A 15,652-nucleotide genomic window follows, 5' to 3' on the forward strand; every position below is an offset into this window, starting at 1 on the left:
CTCTGCCACAGCCATGGGACACAAATTCTCATCTGGCCTGGTGCTTCCTGCATTAGATTCCTCTTTTGGATTGAGCTGTTTATCTCTTCTGTTGCATTAAATTTTTTTTGCATCCCAGCCCAGCCTGTGTGTCATTCTTTCCCCTACAGGGATGATTCCAAGATGTCCAAGCAGAGCAGTGTTGACCTGGGGTGGTTCTATGAGGGTATTTCAGGGATGTTTGTGCTTTGATTGTTCACACAATGATTGTTAACTCTCCATGCAGTGTCCCTGCCTCTGTGGACACTCCAGGCACACACAGTCAGGAGGAAAGTTGTTTCTCTGCCAAGGTTAGTAGTACATGGGGTGTATGGAGAGCTTTCATTATTCCCAGTAGGAAGGATGGAACAGTGTACTTAGCCCTTTTCAACCTTTGCAAGTGAGTAGAACACCACTGCAGATCATGTGTGCCAAGAGACACAATCCTTTGGCAGATTTAGTCCATCTTAGGCTTCTGGAAACAGTTTTTTACATATTTTTGCAGACAGGACTGGAAGAGGCAAGCTTCTTTGTGCTTGAAAATGTCTTTTGTTAGTACTTACACTCAAGAGAAGCCTACACTGTTCTCCTGATGTACATTTATTATTCTATAAACACAAAATCTCTTATACCTTAAGATGATTTTGCTCTTGCTGCTACAGAGAGAACTGGTAAGCCTTCAGTCACCTGCTGGAATTATATTAGGCAAATTTCTGGCTACTGCCAGAAAAACCTTGTCCTGTAACTACTAATTAGAACAGTGGGAAACCTTCTAGTGTATCTTCTGCCCCTAAAGGAAGTCAAGGGATTGAATGTCAGTGCCTTTTGCTGACATGTGTATGAGACTTCTCTTTTGAAGTCAGTTCCAAAAGAGGGTGCTTGCCCTGATGAGAGGGGGGCTGTGAGTGTGGATTGTCTAGGGAGGAGAAGAAACAACTGGAGCACAAGTCTGATGAGAAGAAGATGAGGGAGCTGGAGGGACTCAGCCTGGAGAAAAGGAGGGGACCTTCTCACTCTCCATGACTCCCTGACAGGAGGGTGGAGCCAGGTGGGGCTCAGGCTCTGCTCCAAGGGAACAAGGGACAGAGTGAGTGCAAATAACCTGAAGTTGTGCCCTGAGTGGTTTAGGTTGGCTATTCAGGAAAAATTATTCACTGAAAGGGTGGTAAGACATTGGGAACATGCTGCCCAGGGCAGTGCTGGAGCCATTATCCCTGGAAGTGTCCAAAGAACATGTAGATGTGGTACTTGGGACACAGATGGCTTTGGCACTGCTGGGGGGAATAGCTGGACCTGATGATCTCAGAGGGATTTTCCAACCTTGATGATACTGTGATTCTATGGAGCAGAGGCAGAATGATGGGCACAAGCCTTGGTTTCCCAAAGCAGAGTCTCAGGCATCAGATTTATAAAAGCAAATAACTTAATAGAGCAGTGCACAGCAGATGAGCTCAAATGGTGCAAAGAAATCCCCAGGCAATGATATCCCTGTGACTTGGGCACCTGCCCCAACATGTGCTCACACACACCTCTTGGCCCAAGTTTTGGTCTGGGGTCTTCTAACACCTTGCTGAGTTCTTTCTCCAAGTCAGGGAGATATTCTGAGCTTACAGAGTTGCAGCCTCTGCTGAGACTGCAGTTTCTGCTCTTGCTTCTGGTGCACCAGGGGACTAAAACAGTCCCAGACACAGGATAAACACCCAGGACTGAGCACCCAAACCATCAGTGTGCTATTGTTGCAAAATGTGAAGTATGTAAAATTCTCTTAAGAAATAATGTTCTATTAGTGATGAAGAAAGACAGGGACAACCAATTTGGTGATCAGAATCCGATTTTACTGTGGGCTACATAAGTTTATATACCGTTCTAGGAAAGCTAACAATTTTTTACTACAATGGTTGAGTTAAACATCATACAAACATACAGACATACATGTTGTGATAAATGTGGCATTAGATAAAAATTCGTGAAGGAGAATAAAGAAATATATGTTATATTTATAATAATGTAAAAATATAAAATGTAGTATGATCTAAATGTTATAGATACATTTTATGTTATTGGCTTTTCACAAATATTAAGATGAATGTTATGTGTATAAGAATGAGAAATTTTGTTGTATTAATATAGTTTCCTTTATTTCTGTTATTGATGAAATTTAGAAATAGTAGTATAATACATATATGTTAGGTTATGGCATAGTATTAAAATAAAAACTGTCTTTGTTTGTATAACCCAAAGACTGAGGAAAAAATAGCTAGAGACTCCTGAATTTGTAAACTATCTTATCCAGATGAAGACAGCAGTGACCAGAGCTCTGGGGGAGGAATTTATTGCATTTCTGTGATCAGGGAATGTAAATCTCGATGGCACCAAGAGGATTGATCTATTGGGAAGGGGGCAAGAGAAAACTAAACAGAAGAACACCAAAGAACCTAAGAAGAATGTATGAATATGTATGAGAATTTATGGATATGTAGTAGAGTTCTGTTTTTAAGGGACAATCCTTTGTTAGTAAGGTGTGCTCTCTTAGCTGAATGCAGAGACACCCGACCGTATCTGTATACTTTACTTTATTTTTCTCTCCTAATTGTTTTTTTTTATTAAACTTTTAAATTCTATAAAAATTATGTGAACCTCGTTTTTCACATAAAGATTCCTTCCCGAGTCAGGCAGTAACGATCTACAGCGATGCTTATCAGCCCGAAATAAAGAGTAGGACACCGGCAATCAAGCCAGACAATGAGAGTAGCCCGGCTGAGATACCAATCTGCTCCGCACCCAACCTGGACACTCCACCCCGAGATGCAATCAGAAGACACCCAGAACCATTCACATGTGAAAGGACTCTGCCCAGTTGACTATTCACTCAGCTTGATGGATCCGGGAAATATATTCACCCACACATCCAGACTCTTTGTTGGACTGTACCCATCCCGGGTTTTGCCTCAGGATACAAAAATCCTTATAAAAACCCCGGACCGCAGTCCCTCCTTGGTGGATTTGGGAAAATCTGTACCTCTGGGTACAGACCCCTGTCCACCCAGCGCTGCACTGATTTATTTATTGTGGTTTTTCTCTCATTGCTTATGATTGAAATTGTTTTATAATAAATCGCTTTTTATATTAACCCTATTTTGCTATTGCGTTTATAACAATGTGTATTTCAACATTGATTCAATCTTCTCCCTGTCTCCAGCCTCCATTCAATCTTCTTGCAGTCTTCAAAGCTGTTTGTTCCTGCCAAGGCTACCAGATCTCTTATGCTAATCAAGTCCAAAGTACTTTCCAATTTCACTGTAATGTTTTTTGATGTGTGATCTTTGTATAGTTTCAAGACTAATTGACAAGAAGAGAGATTTAATCTGTGAAATAGCAGACAGTAAACTGTAAGTCACATCCAGTTAGAAAGACAACTTGTTCCTAGAATTGCCTTGGTAGGGTTTAGAGCTGGACATGTTTCAATGATCTCAGCTAGGAAGAGTTTAACAAATCTTGTGAAGGACAAACCACTGATAGTGGGCATAAGGAATGTAGAATTTACAGCCTTCAAGGACATCTGTCAGAAGTCCCAGGACAAGGAAGAAACTAACAAAGCCAACTGAGCAATTGTGCTGAAATCAGCTCCAAGTGGGTAAAAGATAATTCTGCCAGGGGCAAATCGCGGCCACCAACACACAGACCACTGACCCAGAAGAAAATAAAGACTGAGCATGTGGACTAATTAGCATGAGAGAATCATTAACCAATAGAAGATAGAATACTAATTAATAAAAGAGCTATGTTACATGCAGCCAATGAACACTAATTCCTTTGTTTGCCAAAATGCATAAACAGTAAAAAGTTTTAATATTTGGCGTGTTTGATTTGTGGGATTCCACCGAGTATCCAGGCTTGTGCAACTCTGACATAAATAATCAATGTCTCCCTCAAGTGTGTAATTGTTGGCTTGTTACACACCAAGTAAAGAATGCAATTTTTGTGGGCAACATTATCAGTGTTTTTTCCAAACTAAAGTCAAAGCACATCACGGTGCCAGCTACTGTGAAATTATTGAGGGAATCACCTCCATTCCAGCCAAAATAAATTGTCTTACGAGGAAGGGCTGAGGGAGAAGGGTTTGTATAGCAAGGAGAGGAAGCTCAGGGGACACTTGGTCACTGTCTACATCTCCCCGAAAGGTTGGAGTGAGGTGGGGCCGGTCTCTGGTGCTGTGACTGCAGAGAGCAGACCGGGGAAATGGCCTTGAGCTGAGACAGGAGATTCAGGTTAGATCAGGGTGGTCAGGCCTTGGAAGGGGCTGCCCAGGGAGGTGCTGGAACCAACAAAGCTGGGGTGCTCAGGATCTGGTGCGGGTGATGAGGTTTAGGGCTCACAGTGGGAGGCCACTTGGGACTGACTGACCTCGATGATATCAAAGGTCTCTTCCAAGCTCGACAATTCTGGTTCACTGTCCGGGGTCAGTTCATAACCAGCCCCTAAGGCTGCAGCAGTCCCAGTCAAAAACATCAGAACGAGTCTAAGGCGAGCACATTCTGTCTAAATGGGTTTATTCCGGCTGAACATTCCCCAGCCCCTCAGGGCGGTTTCAGGGTCCCGGGCAGGGTCCCCGCCCTCGATGGCGCCTCGCGCACGGCGTTGCCGCGGCAATCGCGGCTGGGCGGGAAGGAGGGGCCCGGGCCGGCCCCACACCGGCCCCGAGGCGGAGCGGACTCGGACCCCGCAGCCACCTCCCGCAGCCGGCCCCGGAACAGCGGCGGACTCGGATCCACAGCCGACGCCACAGCCAGCCCCACACCGGCCCCGGTCCCGGCCCCACACTCTGCTCCACAGCGGACCCAGCCCCAGAGCGGACCCCGTCCGGCCCCGCCATGGAGCTTGAGGAGGAGGAATTGGGTGAGGCTTGAGGCTTGGTTGGGAAGGGACGGGGAAAGCGCTCGGAGGCTGTGGGGAGGGTCGGGACTACCCTTGCGGTACCCACTGGGGTCTGTCTCCTCTCGGGCCGGGTTTGTCGCTCCCCTCGGGCCGGGCCTGTCCCCGTGCCCAGTGCCCGAGCCGGGCGGGCCCTCTCTCGGTGATTCCAGCCCGGGTCGCCACACCAGGTGCAGTTGGTGCGGATGATGTTCGGCCTGCAGGATTTGACTGAATAAAGTGACTTTGTTTGTTTCGAGCGTGGCTTCTACCCGTGTATCCCGCCTCAGCCGCTACAGGCGGTTTTGGGATCCGTTTCCATGCAGTGTGGACGGGGACAGGGTACTTGGATTTCCCTGCATGTGGCATTGTTGTGGTGCCTTTGGTGGTTTCAGCCGTGTATAAATTACAGCTCCCTCCTGTGCTGCTGCTGTTGGTGCTGGACGTGAGGTGCTGAGGGCTCTGCTCTTCCCCTGCTGCTGGTCTCTGTCCCTTTTCCCTTCACTGGCAACACACTTGGTCTTGTGTGGAGACAGGTCAAAGAGAGAAGCTATTGGAAAAATCTCTAACAAATAGTGTTCAGTCTCGTGAATTCCTTAAACAGGCAGTGCGTAATCTTGTATTTACATGTATCAGTGATAAATGTGCACAAGTGGGTATCTTAGCGGTGAGAATAAGGACTCTTTGCCTGCTAAAGGGTATATTTTGGCTAGACCCCATAGTTGGAATGAATTCAAGGAGAAGAAACCCTCCTCAGAAGGGAGGAGAGGATGTTTGGAGGAGCAACCCCACGCAGCCAGTGCCAAGAGTAATGCTGCTTTCTAATACTGAAATTACAGTGTTTGGGTGGGTTTTTTTTACGTTTTCGGTGACAAAACCACTTGTGATTGCTCTTGCAGGGGCAGCTGGTCCAGTGCAAAGCCAGGTGGGTTTTCAGCTGCCCTAATGCCCCGAGTGGGCTGTTGAGCTGAGAGGTGCTCAGCAGCAGCAGCACTGCACAGCCCAGGTGGAAATGAGGATTCTGTCTGTCCCTTCTTTTTCCAAGTGGCTCTCGACATGAATTAGGCTCGCTGGGACTTGTGGAACAGCGTTGTAACCACTGCCAGCCCGGGGCCTGATGGAGCCATGTGTGTGAGAGAGGAGGGCAGAGGCTGCAGCAGTCGGTGCCTAGAGCTGGGTTAGCTCCTGAATGATCAAATCCTAAATGTGCTCAAAGCCCGGGCAACAAGAGTGGCAGAGCAGAAAGGATGGGAGCAGCCCAGGCTCCCTGATGTGTACCCCACAGACAGACCCACAGGAAGTAGTTGGGGCCCTGTGTCTCCTCCTTGCTGCCTCTCTTCCTCACTGTGAATATATATATTTATTAATATTTTAATATATTTTCTAGACAGTTATGTATGCATGGTTTCACACTGCTTCATGTTCAGTATGTTTGTTCAGTGTTTTTGCTGCTTTAGTAACGTCTCAGCTCCTAAATAATTGCATGATTAAAAGCTTCAGAGTCTCATGTCCCATCTGAGGCACACTGCTACCTCCAGAATGTAACTCAGTTCCCTCACGTTCTGCCTCCAGCAAAACAAGCTGTTGATGGAAAAAAAGATTTGGTTCAGCTGCTGAAGGTGTTGGTGGGTGTGACATGATCCCACTGATCCTCCTCCAGGAGAGCTGGAAAGTGCTGCTGGCTTTCCCTTGGAGTAAGGGTGGTTGCCTCCCTAATAAGGTAACCTAAAGAGTTATTATGCTCAGTGGTGCTGACCCTCCTCTGTTTTAACTAATGTCCCAGTTATGAGAACTTCAAGTTTAATTTGGTTATGCAAAGCAGGTGCCAGCCTTAATGAATGGTTTCAAACTAAGAGCAACTGGTTTAACTTCCTCAGACCACAGCCCTGATGTGGTGGTGTGGGGTTTTCCCCAGTGCACTGTGTGAGTGATTCTTGTCTTCCTAACCAGATGCTCTTCCTTGTTCTTCTGTTCCATCAGATGTGTTGGATCCAGAGAGGTTAATCCAGTGCCCGTTGGTTAAACACCATTGGATCAGAGCACGCCGATTTCCTTATCACCTGGTGAAGTGTAAGGAGGTGAGCTGGACAGGCAGTGACTGAGTGACTCTGTGCATGCAAACACTCCCTGTGTTCCTGCATTTCCTGACAAGTAGCCCTGTTTAACTTCTATTTCATGTAACTTCAGGATCTGTTTAGTAATAGCTCCAGGCACACAGAAGTTCACCCATTCACAGTCTGGCTCTGTTGGAAGGAGACAGAGATCCTTCATGGTTAGTTCAGGTAGGAGACTGACCTCTTCCAGCAGCTCACAGGGAGGCCATATTAATTTTTCTACTTTCAGCTGAAGGGAGGACTGTTGGAGTTCCATGCACGCCTCTGGGCCTGTCAGAGCACAGGTGCTGTGGTGTTACAGTTCATTCTTTCACTACAGGGCTGGGCAGTTCGGTTTTGCCAACAGCTGTTTCATAGGCATCTGGCAGAAACTGCACATCCTGGGCTCAGCATGTTTGGGAGAGGTTTTTTCCCTTCTCCATCTGTAATCAAGAACTTGATTACAAATAATTTCATACTACACACTCCTTCCTCTCTTCTCCTCTGTTGTCCTCATGATTGGGTTTCTTTAAACCTTCTGAACTTTGGATTTTTTCTGAGACTTTTGAAAACATGATTGTCCCTTTTTAGGTTTGCCAGTGTGTTTTTTAAATGGTCCAACATTGCTGTGCCTTCCACTTAAGTTGTGGTTGTAGGCAGCATGTCCTGGTGCCAGTGCAATAAATTCATTTTGGTGGAACTAGAGCCTTAAATTAATTAGCTAGTGAAACTGCGGGGCAGAGCTAAGTGGCAAGTACCAAACATTCAGAGAGGGCTGAAATGTTCTGTGTTGAGCCCCTGCACATTTTGGTAGGAGTGTGCATGTGAGCTGGGTTAACAGTGTGAGCAAGTCAACCTTTAAGCTTGTTGGCTTAGTCCTGGTGTTGTTTAACTGATGACCAGAGAGTTTTGGGAAGTTTCCTGGTTAGGAAGATGAGGTGAGATAGTGATCATCAAACAGATAAAGCCAGTGTCTAAGTAATTAGCAGAAGTGCTAATTAGCAGAAGATCTTGGGGGTTGTCACTGGTCAATCTGAAAATTAGCCACAGTGTATTATTTGCAGTGCCAGGGGTTTGGGTGGAGATTGTCCTTGTTTGGGACAAGTTTGTGGAGTTTCCTTTGCATCCCTAATGCTTAAAATCCAATTAACACTTCCACCCAGATCATCTCTCATTGCTCTGTGCAGAACACAGCCCTGGCCCAACCTGCAAGCAGAGCAAGTTGGATGTCCTTGGCTGGAACGGTGTTACAGTCATGGAATCCCGGGATGGGTTGGGTTGGAAGGGACCTTTAAGCCCATCCAGTGCCACCCCTGCCATGGGCAGGAACACCTCCCACTGTCCCAGGCTGCTCCAAGCCCTGTCCAGTCTGGCCTTGGACACTTCCAGGGATCCAGGGGCAGCCCCAGCTTCTCTGGGCTCCCTGTGCCAGGGTCTGTCCACCATCACAGGGAACAATTCCCAATATCCCATCTAACTCTACCCTCTGGCAGTGGGAAGCCACTCGCTTGTGACAGGTAGTGACACTGATGGACACATATGGACATGGCATTCCTGTACCAGGCAGGGAATGCCACAGGCCTTGGGTGTGCTGAAGCCAGGAATCAGCAGTGATGGAGGACGAACTGCCTGGAGCAGCACTTCTGCCTTGGGTGTGAGTCTGATCACTGACCAGCAGAGCCAGGCAAGCACTGGTCCAGTGGCAGAGCTGGGGTTTCCCAGTAATGCTCTGTCACTTGCAGGAGATAATTTACTGTAGTGACAGCTGAGCTCTGCCACTGGAACTGGTGCCTGCCATAATGGAAATCCAGGCGGAATGCTGCCAACTCCCTGGCTCTTTTAAAAGGTTTACAGACTTTCTCTGCCTGTGTGCCTGCTTAATTAAAATACATCTGAAAGGTTTAGATTTGCCCAGTGTCTCTCCCCTGCTGGTTTTAAAATGGTTTCATTTGTGCTGTAAGCCATGCAGTCGGATCACCAGCACTGCAGGGAGCTGTAGGAAGTTTGCTGAGGGTCTGTTCCACTTCACTCAGGATGGCTCAGTGTCTGTGAACTGTGTTTGGAAGAAAAGTCATGTTCATTTCCCCTTCTGTATTTAGTGAATGTCTGACCGATACATTGAAATTTCTTTGTTATTATTGTATTTTTTAAAGCAACACCACAAATATCCCAGCCTTTTTTTCCTACGTATCAAGAAGAGGTAAGTGAATTTGAGAGATGTGGCACATAATTTTGGTTTTCTGTTGTCCAGAGCAACCCTGAAATTGCAAAGAAATTGGCCACATGCCCCTTCAATGCTCGTCACCTGGTTCCTCAGGCCAACCTCAGTGACCACATCATAAAGTGCAACGACAAAGCCTTCATGGAGCAAGATGTGGGTAAGAGAACCCCTGTGCTCCCAGGTGTCTGCACCCTGGGTGTTGCATTCTGTTGCAGCAGCAGGGTTTTGTCCAGGGAGGTTACAGCTACTGGTGACCGACATGGGAAGGCAACAAGATGGGTCTCTGTTTGGTTAAGCTCCAGAATCCGTTTATCGTAGTGTCACTAGCACAGGATTTTCACCTAGCATAAACCAGAGACAGAGAACCCTGAACACAGGCAGGGTGGTGGGTTTTATGTTACATCCAGTGAGAAGCCCCAGGGGCACAAACCAATGGGGATACAATAGAAGGGGTTAATGCAGAATACAAGGAATTGCAACACTGGAAAGGTAGAATGCCTCAGGCTAACACTCCACGAGGGATTTGGGGGTGGAGCAACTCTTCCGGGGCTTTAAAGCCACGCCTCTTACTTTAACACTGCCTGTCTTAAATCCAATCCCTGCCTCTTTGGATGGGGGCAGTCCACACCTGGGGACTGGGGTCTCCTCGTGGAATAACCTAAAAGTGGGAGGCAAATGGTTGTCCGTAGTTTTGTGTGACACAGCAGCTTTGGGGAAACTTGATCTTATTTGCTTGGCTTTATTGGGCAGTTTCTTGAGAATATGGCAGATGCTCTGGGTAGGCTTTGCATGTGTTTTGTTACCAGGCTTGTTGAATATAAAGGTTTTACCCAAAACCATGCAGGAAGTGTATCTGGAAGGAGGAGTTGGATGCATTAATGGCCACAAGGATGGGCTGCTCCTCTTGCAGAGCTGATCTCCCTTTAACTCTTGCACACCACATGGCACACAGGTTTTTATCTTCTGTAGAGGTGCACAGGCAGTGATGCCTGCATTCATGTCAGCAAGTTTCCTCTTCACTCCAGCAGTCCTACTCAAAGTTCCAGGGAGCAGAGTCTTCTCTTTTTCATTGAAAAAGCCAAATTTGAAGTTGCTGGATTTCAGCTGTCCCCAGCCTGTTTGCATTGGGTGGGACTTCCTCTAAAGTCCAGAGATGTTTTACAGCTTGGGCCAAAATGTTTAATGGATTTAAGGACTGCTGGTCACTGCATTTCTCTCTCCCTGAAGTGAGCCGGTCGTGTAAGCCCCCACAGGAGCAGCTGAATAATGGGAGCACATGGCAGGCACCTCCATGTGATGAAGACTGGGAAACAGGTGAGGAACTTCCCCATCTGCTGCCTTCTTTCTGGCCATGCCCTCCTGCTCCTCTGGGCACAGTGTGAGGCCAGGGGAGCTGTTCAATCTGGGTTGCCTTGTAGGACACTTTGCTTATGCTCATTCACATGAACATGGATTTCTTCACCCAGCAGGCTTGGCTTGGTATAGAGAACAATCCAAAATGCCTGCCAGAACAAGCATGGGGAGAGATTTCCAAGCATCCCTTCCTCCCATAAGGTCTTTTGTGCCTCATGTGCAGTGATAGCACTGGAAACATAACATGTTCCTCTGTGAAGCAGACACATTCCTCATAGGTCAACTTTTCCTCCCTCTTGAACATGTAAAAATATGACAGAGATATTCCAGATCATAGAATCACAGAATCCCTGAATGGTTTGGCTTGGATGGTACCTTAAAGTTCATCTCATTGCATGAGCAGGGACACCTTTCACTGTCCCAGGCTGTTCCCAGCCCCTTCCAGCCTGGCTTTGGACACTGCCAGGGATCCAGGGGCAGCCACAGCTTCTCTGGGCACCTGTGCCAGGGCTTCCCCATCCTCAGAGGGAACAATTCCTTCCCAGTATTCCATCTAACCCTGTCCTCTGGCAGTGGGAAGCCATTTAAGCCACTGATCTGATGGTGGTTTCTGGGGTTTCTCAGTTCTGAGCCACATCTGCTTGCTTTCACAGAGTTGCTGGAGGGATCTGAGTCTACTTTTGTGTGGGGTGTGATCAACTCTACCATAAACAGGTAGGGAATGCAAGTTTGATCCTTTACACCAGTGTTTGTTTAAACAAATAATTGCAGCCATCTCCCAGCCTCACTTCAGTGGCCAGACAGGAGCTGCTTTTGCTGCTGTACAACCGTGGGAGGAGAGATGGTGCTAGTTCAGTGTGACCTGTTTCCTCATATGGGCTGGACCAGAGAAGAAAACACAGATACTGCTCCCTGAACAAGGGATTGATGGATGTCTGGGCAATGTGCAGGAAGAAAGGTGGTCACACCTTGTGGTCCCTTTGAGTTCTTGGGAGATCCCTTGTGAGCTCCTGGGGCAAATGTGCCCTGTGTCAGCAGAATCCTCTCCTTGTGCCCTTTCCAAAGTGTGGTCAGAGTTTGGGGCAGGGGGAGCTCAGAGCTCAGTGCCCAGCTATGAACAGGAAGGGGCTGCCCTGGCTTGCTATGGGATGTGGCACCACCAGAGCTGCTCAAGGTGTTTTAAGGTTTATTTAACAGATTCATTTCAGCAAAAATCCTGCCCCTGGCAGGCTGAGTTCTGTGTGAGCTCTTTTGTAGGGGCTGACAGCAGCACTGCCTGGTTCCACCTGTCAGACTCTTTAAAAGACCTGTGAGTGTTCAGAGCACATCTCAGCACCACAGCACTATCCCCCAGGGCCTTGCTGCAGTAAAATGCATAAATGTGAACCAGTGCATTTGCCAGAAGTAACCAAAGTCACTTAATTCCAGCACCATCAGTGACCAGAACAACTCCTTGCCCTCACGGATGCGGCCCCCTGACACCCTCCCGTACACCGTGTCTGCAGGGCTGTGAGTACTGAGCGTGGGGCTTTGGCACTCAGCCCAGAGCTGGGGACAGCTCCTGAAATCTCTGGCTGTAGCAGCACTTCGTGGCTCCCACTGCATGGACAGGAGGAGTTATGTTAAACAGCTGCTTCTTGAGAGCAGCTTCTGAGGGAATCTGCTGTTCAGATCATCCTCTGTGTCCTTCCTTTGAGGCATCCTCTCTGTTCTTTCATTGCTCCATTCCTGTGGCCCAGGTTAGGCAGAGCTGCTTCCTGGCCACGTTGACTCTGTCTCTCTAAACAGGCCCTTCCACAGCATTCCCATTATCCCCTCTCACCCCCATCCTGACAAATCCTGACAAATTTGCCCCTGACAAAGCAAATTGTTTCTTTGCTTTGTGCTCTGCTCACTGTCGGGCCCAGCTAAGTCAGAGCTGGGTGTGAACCAGGGGCTCCTTAAACCAGCACCACTGGGGGAAAAATCTGTCCATCTGGGGAGGGAGAGGAGCAGCTCCCCATGGGGAACTGTCTAATGCTGAAATAAAAGACTTATTTGCCTTTAGCAACAAAGCAACAGCTTGAAGATGCTTTGAGGAATGATTGTCCTGATTCCCACTGGGAGCAACTGAACCTGGTGCCCTCAGGGCACTGCAGACACAGCTCCTGCAAGCCAGGGACTGTTCAGTTGCCACAGTGTTGGGATGAGTCTGGCAAATCAAACTGAAATGTCGGTTGTAGACAAGCCTTGTTGCCAAGGGGACAAGTTCTGCCTCTGCAGAAGCCACTGTCCCTTCAGGGAATGGGGGAAGTGGTTGTATCTTTGTCCATCTCATGCAAAAATTGTCCTTTCCAGAATTCGGAGTATTAGCTCCTCCCCCTGGAGCTTGGTTTTGCCCCAGCAGTAAGTGTCTCCCTGACTTGGACAGGAGAGCTCCTGAAGATGACAGACATGATCTGGACCTGATGGCAGGACTCTCTACACTTGGCTTTTGTTTTATAATGCGTTTCTTGGAATGTTTGAATATGTGGAACTGTCCTTGGTTGCCAGATGTTTCCCCCAAGCATTAGTTTTCAAAATTACCCTCACCTTTACTTGATTAATTTTGTTACTGTTCTGGAAAAATTAGATTTACACAGACTCAAAAACCTTCCATGCCCAGCCATGGGTCATGGTAACTCTCTGTGAACAGCAAAAACAACAGAATTGCTCCAGAGATTGGGAAACAGTAGGAGACCTTCAGAAGGATTTTAAGGAGTAGGGGCTGAGGAAGTGATTTTAAGCTGGGGAGGTAGGATCTGATTAGGTTCCTAATTAGTGAAGTGATAGTGGGAAACAGAACAGTTTGTGGGGCTGAAAATACCCCCCAGAATCTTGTCTCTTCCCTTGAAACTTTAAAATGTGTGTGTACATGGAGGAGCCCCTTGGGAGTTGGTTGCTCATGGTCAGCACTAACTGCAAACAGAGGGATGCAGGAACAGGGAGGGGGAATGTCCTGCAGGAATGGCAGATTTGGGAGAATTCAGGCCTGGCATAGCAGAAACTGTTACAGCCCCATTTCAGTGCAATTCAGGAACCATCCAACAGTAACTGCCAGGAATTTCTACCCTGTGCCTTAAGCATCTTGCTGTTCTCAGGAAGCCTAGAGGGATTATGTCGAACTTCTGCTGGACATTTGGGAGAAGTTTTGGCTGTTTGCTGGGGAGCTGCAGCAAACTCCCTGCAACTGAGACTCCAGGAGTTGTGTTTGAGGGCCTATTACAGCCTGGAGAGCACAAAGTGCTGAGAGTTTCTCCAGTCTGTGAGGAGGCTGAGATTAAAATCATCCAGAGCAGCCAAACTTAGAAGTATTTTTTCTGTGTGTACACTTGTTGTTTTTATCTTGTTGGAGTCTGAGTTTGTCCTCAGGGTATGGCACGTGTTCAGGTTGGGTTTTAAACAGTGTTCTCATTTGCAAAGACTGCTTTGAGAGCATCCTGACCTCTTTTGCAACCTCACACCTTCAGTCTTGCCTTTGTCATCTTAGGCCTTACCTTTGTCTCCTGTGTGTGAGGGGCTTCCCCAGGCAGACCTTAACAGAGAATCCTCTGCAAGTTCCTTGCATCACACACAACTTCAAACAGGGGAAGTTTCAGGAGGACACTGAGGTGCTTTTCCAGTTTCCATTAGAGTATTGCAGTTTTCTAAAGCTTAAAACATGTTTGAGAGCTCTCAGGTACCTGTTCTGTGTTGGGGGTGGGGAGTAGGAATGGTTTAAATCAGTAAAATTGCATGTTTAGGACTGAAGATGTTCAGATCAAGCAGTGTATTTCTAAACATGCAAAGTTCAAAATGGGATCTAAATATACAACCATAAAGAATTAAGAAGCCAAACATGGTGTTTGACTAGAAAGAGATTAATGCCTTCATCTTTTCCTCTAAAGACTGTATTTCCACCATCTGAATACTACCACTAGAAAATAATATAAGTTAACTGGAACATGCAAAATTAAGATTCTTTTAAAATTCTGTCAATTTATGTCAAGGTTCTTGTTGGCAATTTAGAATAAAAATGTTTGAAATGCCCTGCAGCTGCTTTTCTTTGGAGTCAGTAAGTGCTGACATGGGAAGCTCTCCTTTCCACCTTCACTTATTTTTTGTCACTTGGAATGAAAGTGGTGACAAACACCAGCTGGATTGTTTCAGTAGTAGCTCATTTGTAGGATTTATGGGCCAGAGCACAATTTTACAGGTAAATGCCATAATTAGCCTGAGCTCCTTTAATTGGCAGTGGGTGAAAGCTGCTCCTTGTTGGGGCTCACACGTGTCTGTGCTGTTCAGGAGGAGAGCTCCTCCATGTTATTAACACTGAACATTGTTCCCCCGGTCTGGGGTGAATCCAGTAGCCTGGCCTTTCTGGAAAGACCAGGCTTGGAAGGTCATGGTTGTGACTTCAAACACCCTCAGGTCACAAGAACTGGGGTGTAATGTCCATGAGGAGGGGCTCTGTCTTGTAGGGTGGGTGCAGCCCACCTGGGACTGACATCTGAGATCTCAGAGCCCACAGACCTGAAATCCCATATCCTGGGCAATGTCCTTGAGCACGTCCTGCACCTGCCACCTGCTAGGAATGGCAGGGAGGCCTCGGCTCTGCTGCTCCTGCAGTGCTTTGGGAATGCTGGGTGAGCCTCCCCCAGCACTGGGAATGTTTCCAATCCCAGTATTGGCTATCACTGGGCTCTTGGCTCTCTCTGCTTGTTTTGTATTTGTGACAGGACACAGAATATTTTTTTCAGGTGTGTCACAGGGCCCCTCTATTCTGGTGACAGAGTAAGGACTTTGCTGTGCCATGCTCCTGTTTTGAATCCTCAGTCTCTTGTGCTGGGTGGGTTGTGCAGTGCCAAAGCCAAATCAAAATCACAGATTTGGTTAGAAGGGACCTTACAACCCATCCAGTGCCACTCCCTGCCATGGGCAGGGACACCTCCCACTATCCCAGGTGGCTCCAAGCCCTGTCCAGCCTTGCCTTGGACACTTCCAGAGATCCAGGGGCAGCCCCAGGTGCTCTGGGCAACCTGTGCCAGGGCCTCAACAC

The 15,652-nt window shown here is 47.5% G+C and overlaps 1 protein-coding gene across 1 annotated transcript; it reads left to right on the forward strand.

Annotated features, from left to right (window-relative positions):
* Positions 1-4,710: 4,710 nt before the first annotated feature.
* Positions 4,711-14,643, forward strand: GTSF1 (gametocyte specific factor 1). Its single transcript, XM_015651232.3, has 7 exons — positions 4,711-4,914; positions 6,910-7,007; positions 9,274-9,400; positions 10,471-10,557; positions 11,250-11,310; positions 12,025-12,105; positions 12,934-14,643. Exons 1-7 carry the CDS (start codon positions 4,890-4,892, stop codon positions 12,983-12,985), a joined length of 531 nt encoding a protein of 176 aa, XP_015506718.1. The 5' UTR covers positions 4,711-4,889; the 3' UTR covers positions 12,986-14,643.
* Positions 14,644-15,652: the final 1,009 nt, after the last annotated feature.

The sequence above is a fragment of the Parus major genome, chromosome 27, assembly GCF_001522545.3.
Source record: "Parus major isolate Abel chromosome 27, Parus_major1.1, whole genome shotgun sequence".
Classification (NCBI taxonomy): Eukaryota; Metazoa; Chordata; class Aves; order Passeriformes; family Paridae; genus Parus; species Parus major.

What these genes read in the sequence shown, in the direction of transcription:
- GTSF1 (XM_015651232.3), top strand. Translation starts at nt 4,890, where the DNA reads ATGGAGCTTGAGGAGGAGGAATTGG. An exon ending in ACCTGGTGAAGTGTAAGGAG is followed by an intron (nt 7,008 to 9,273) that starts GTGAGCTGGACA and finishes TCTGTTGTCCAG; the next exon opens with AGCAACCCTGAAATTGCAAA. An exon ending in CTTCATGGAGCAAGATGTGG is followed by an intron (nt 9,401 to 10,470) that starts GTAAGAGAACCC and finishes CTCTCCCTGAAG; the next exon opens with TGAGCCGGTCGTGTAAGCCC.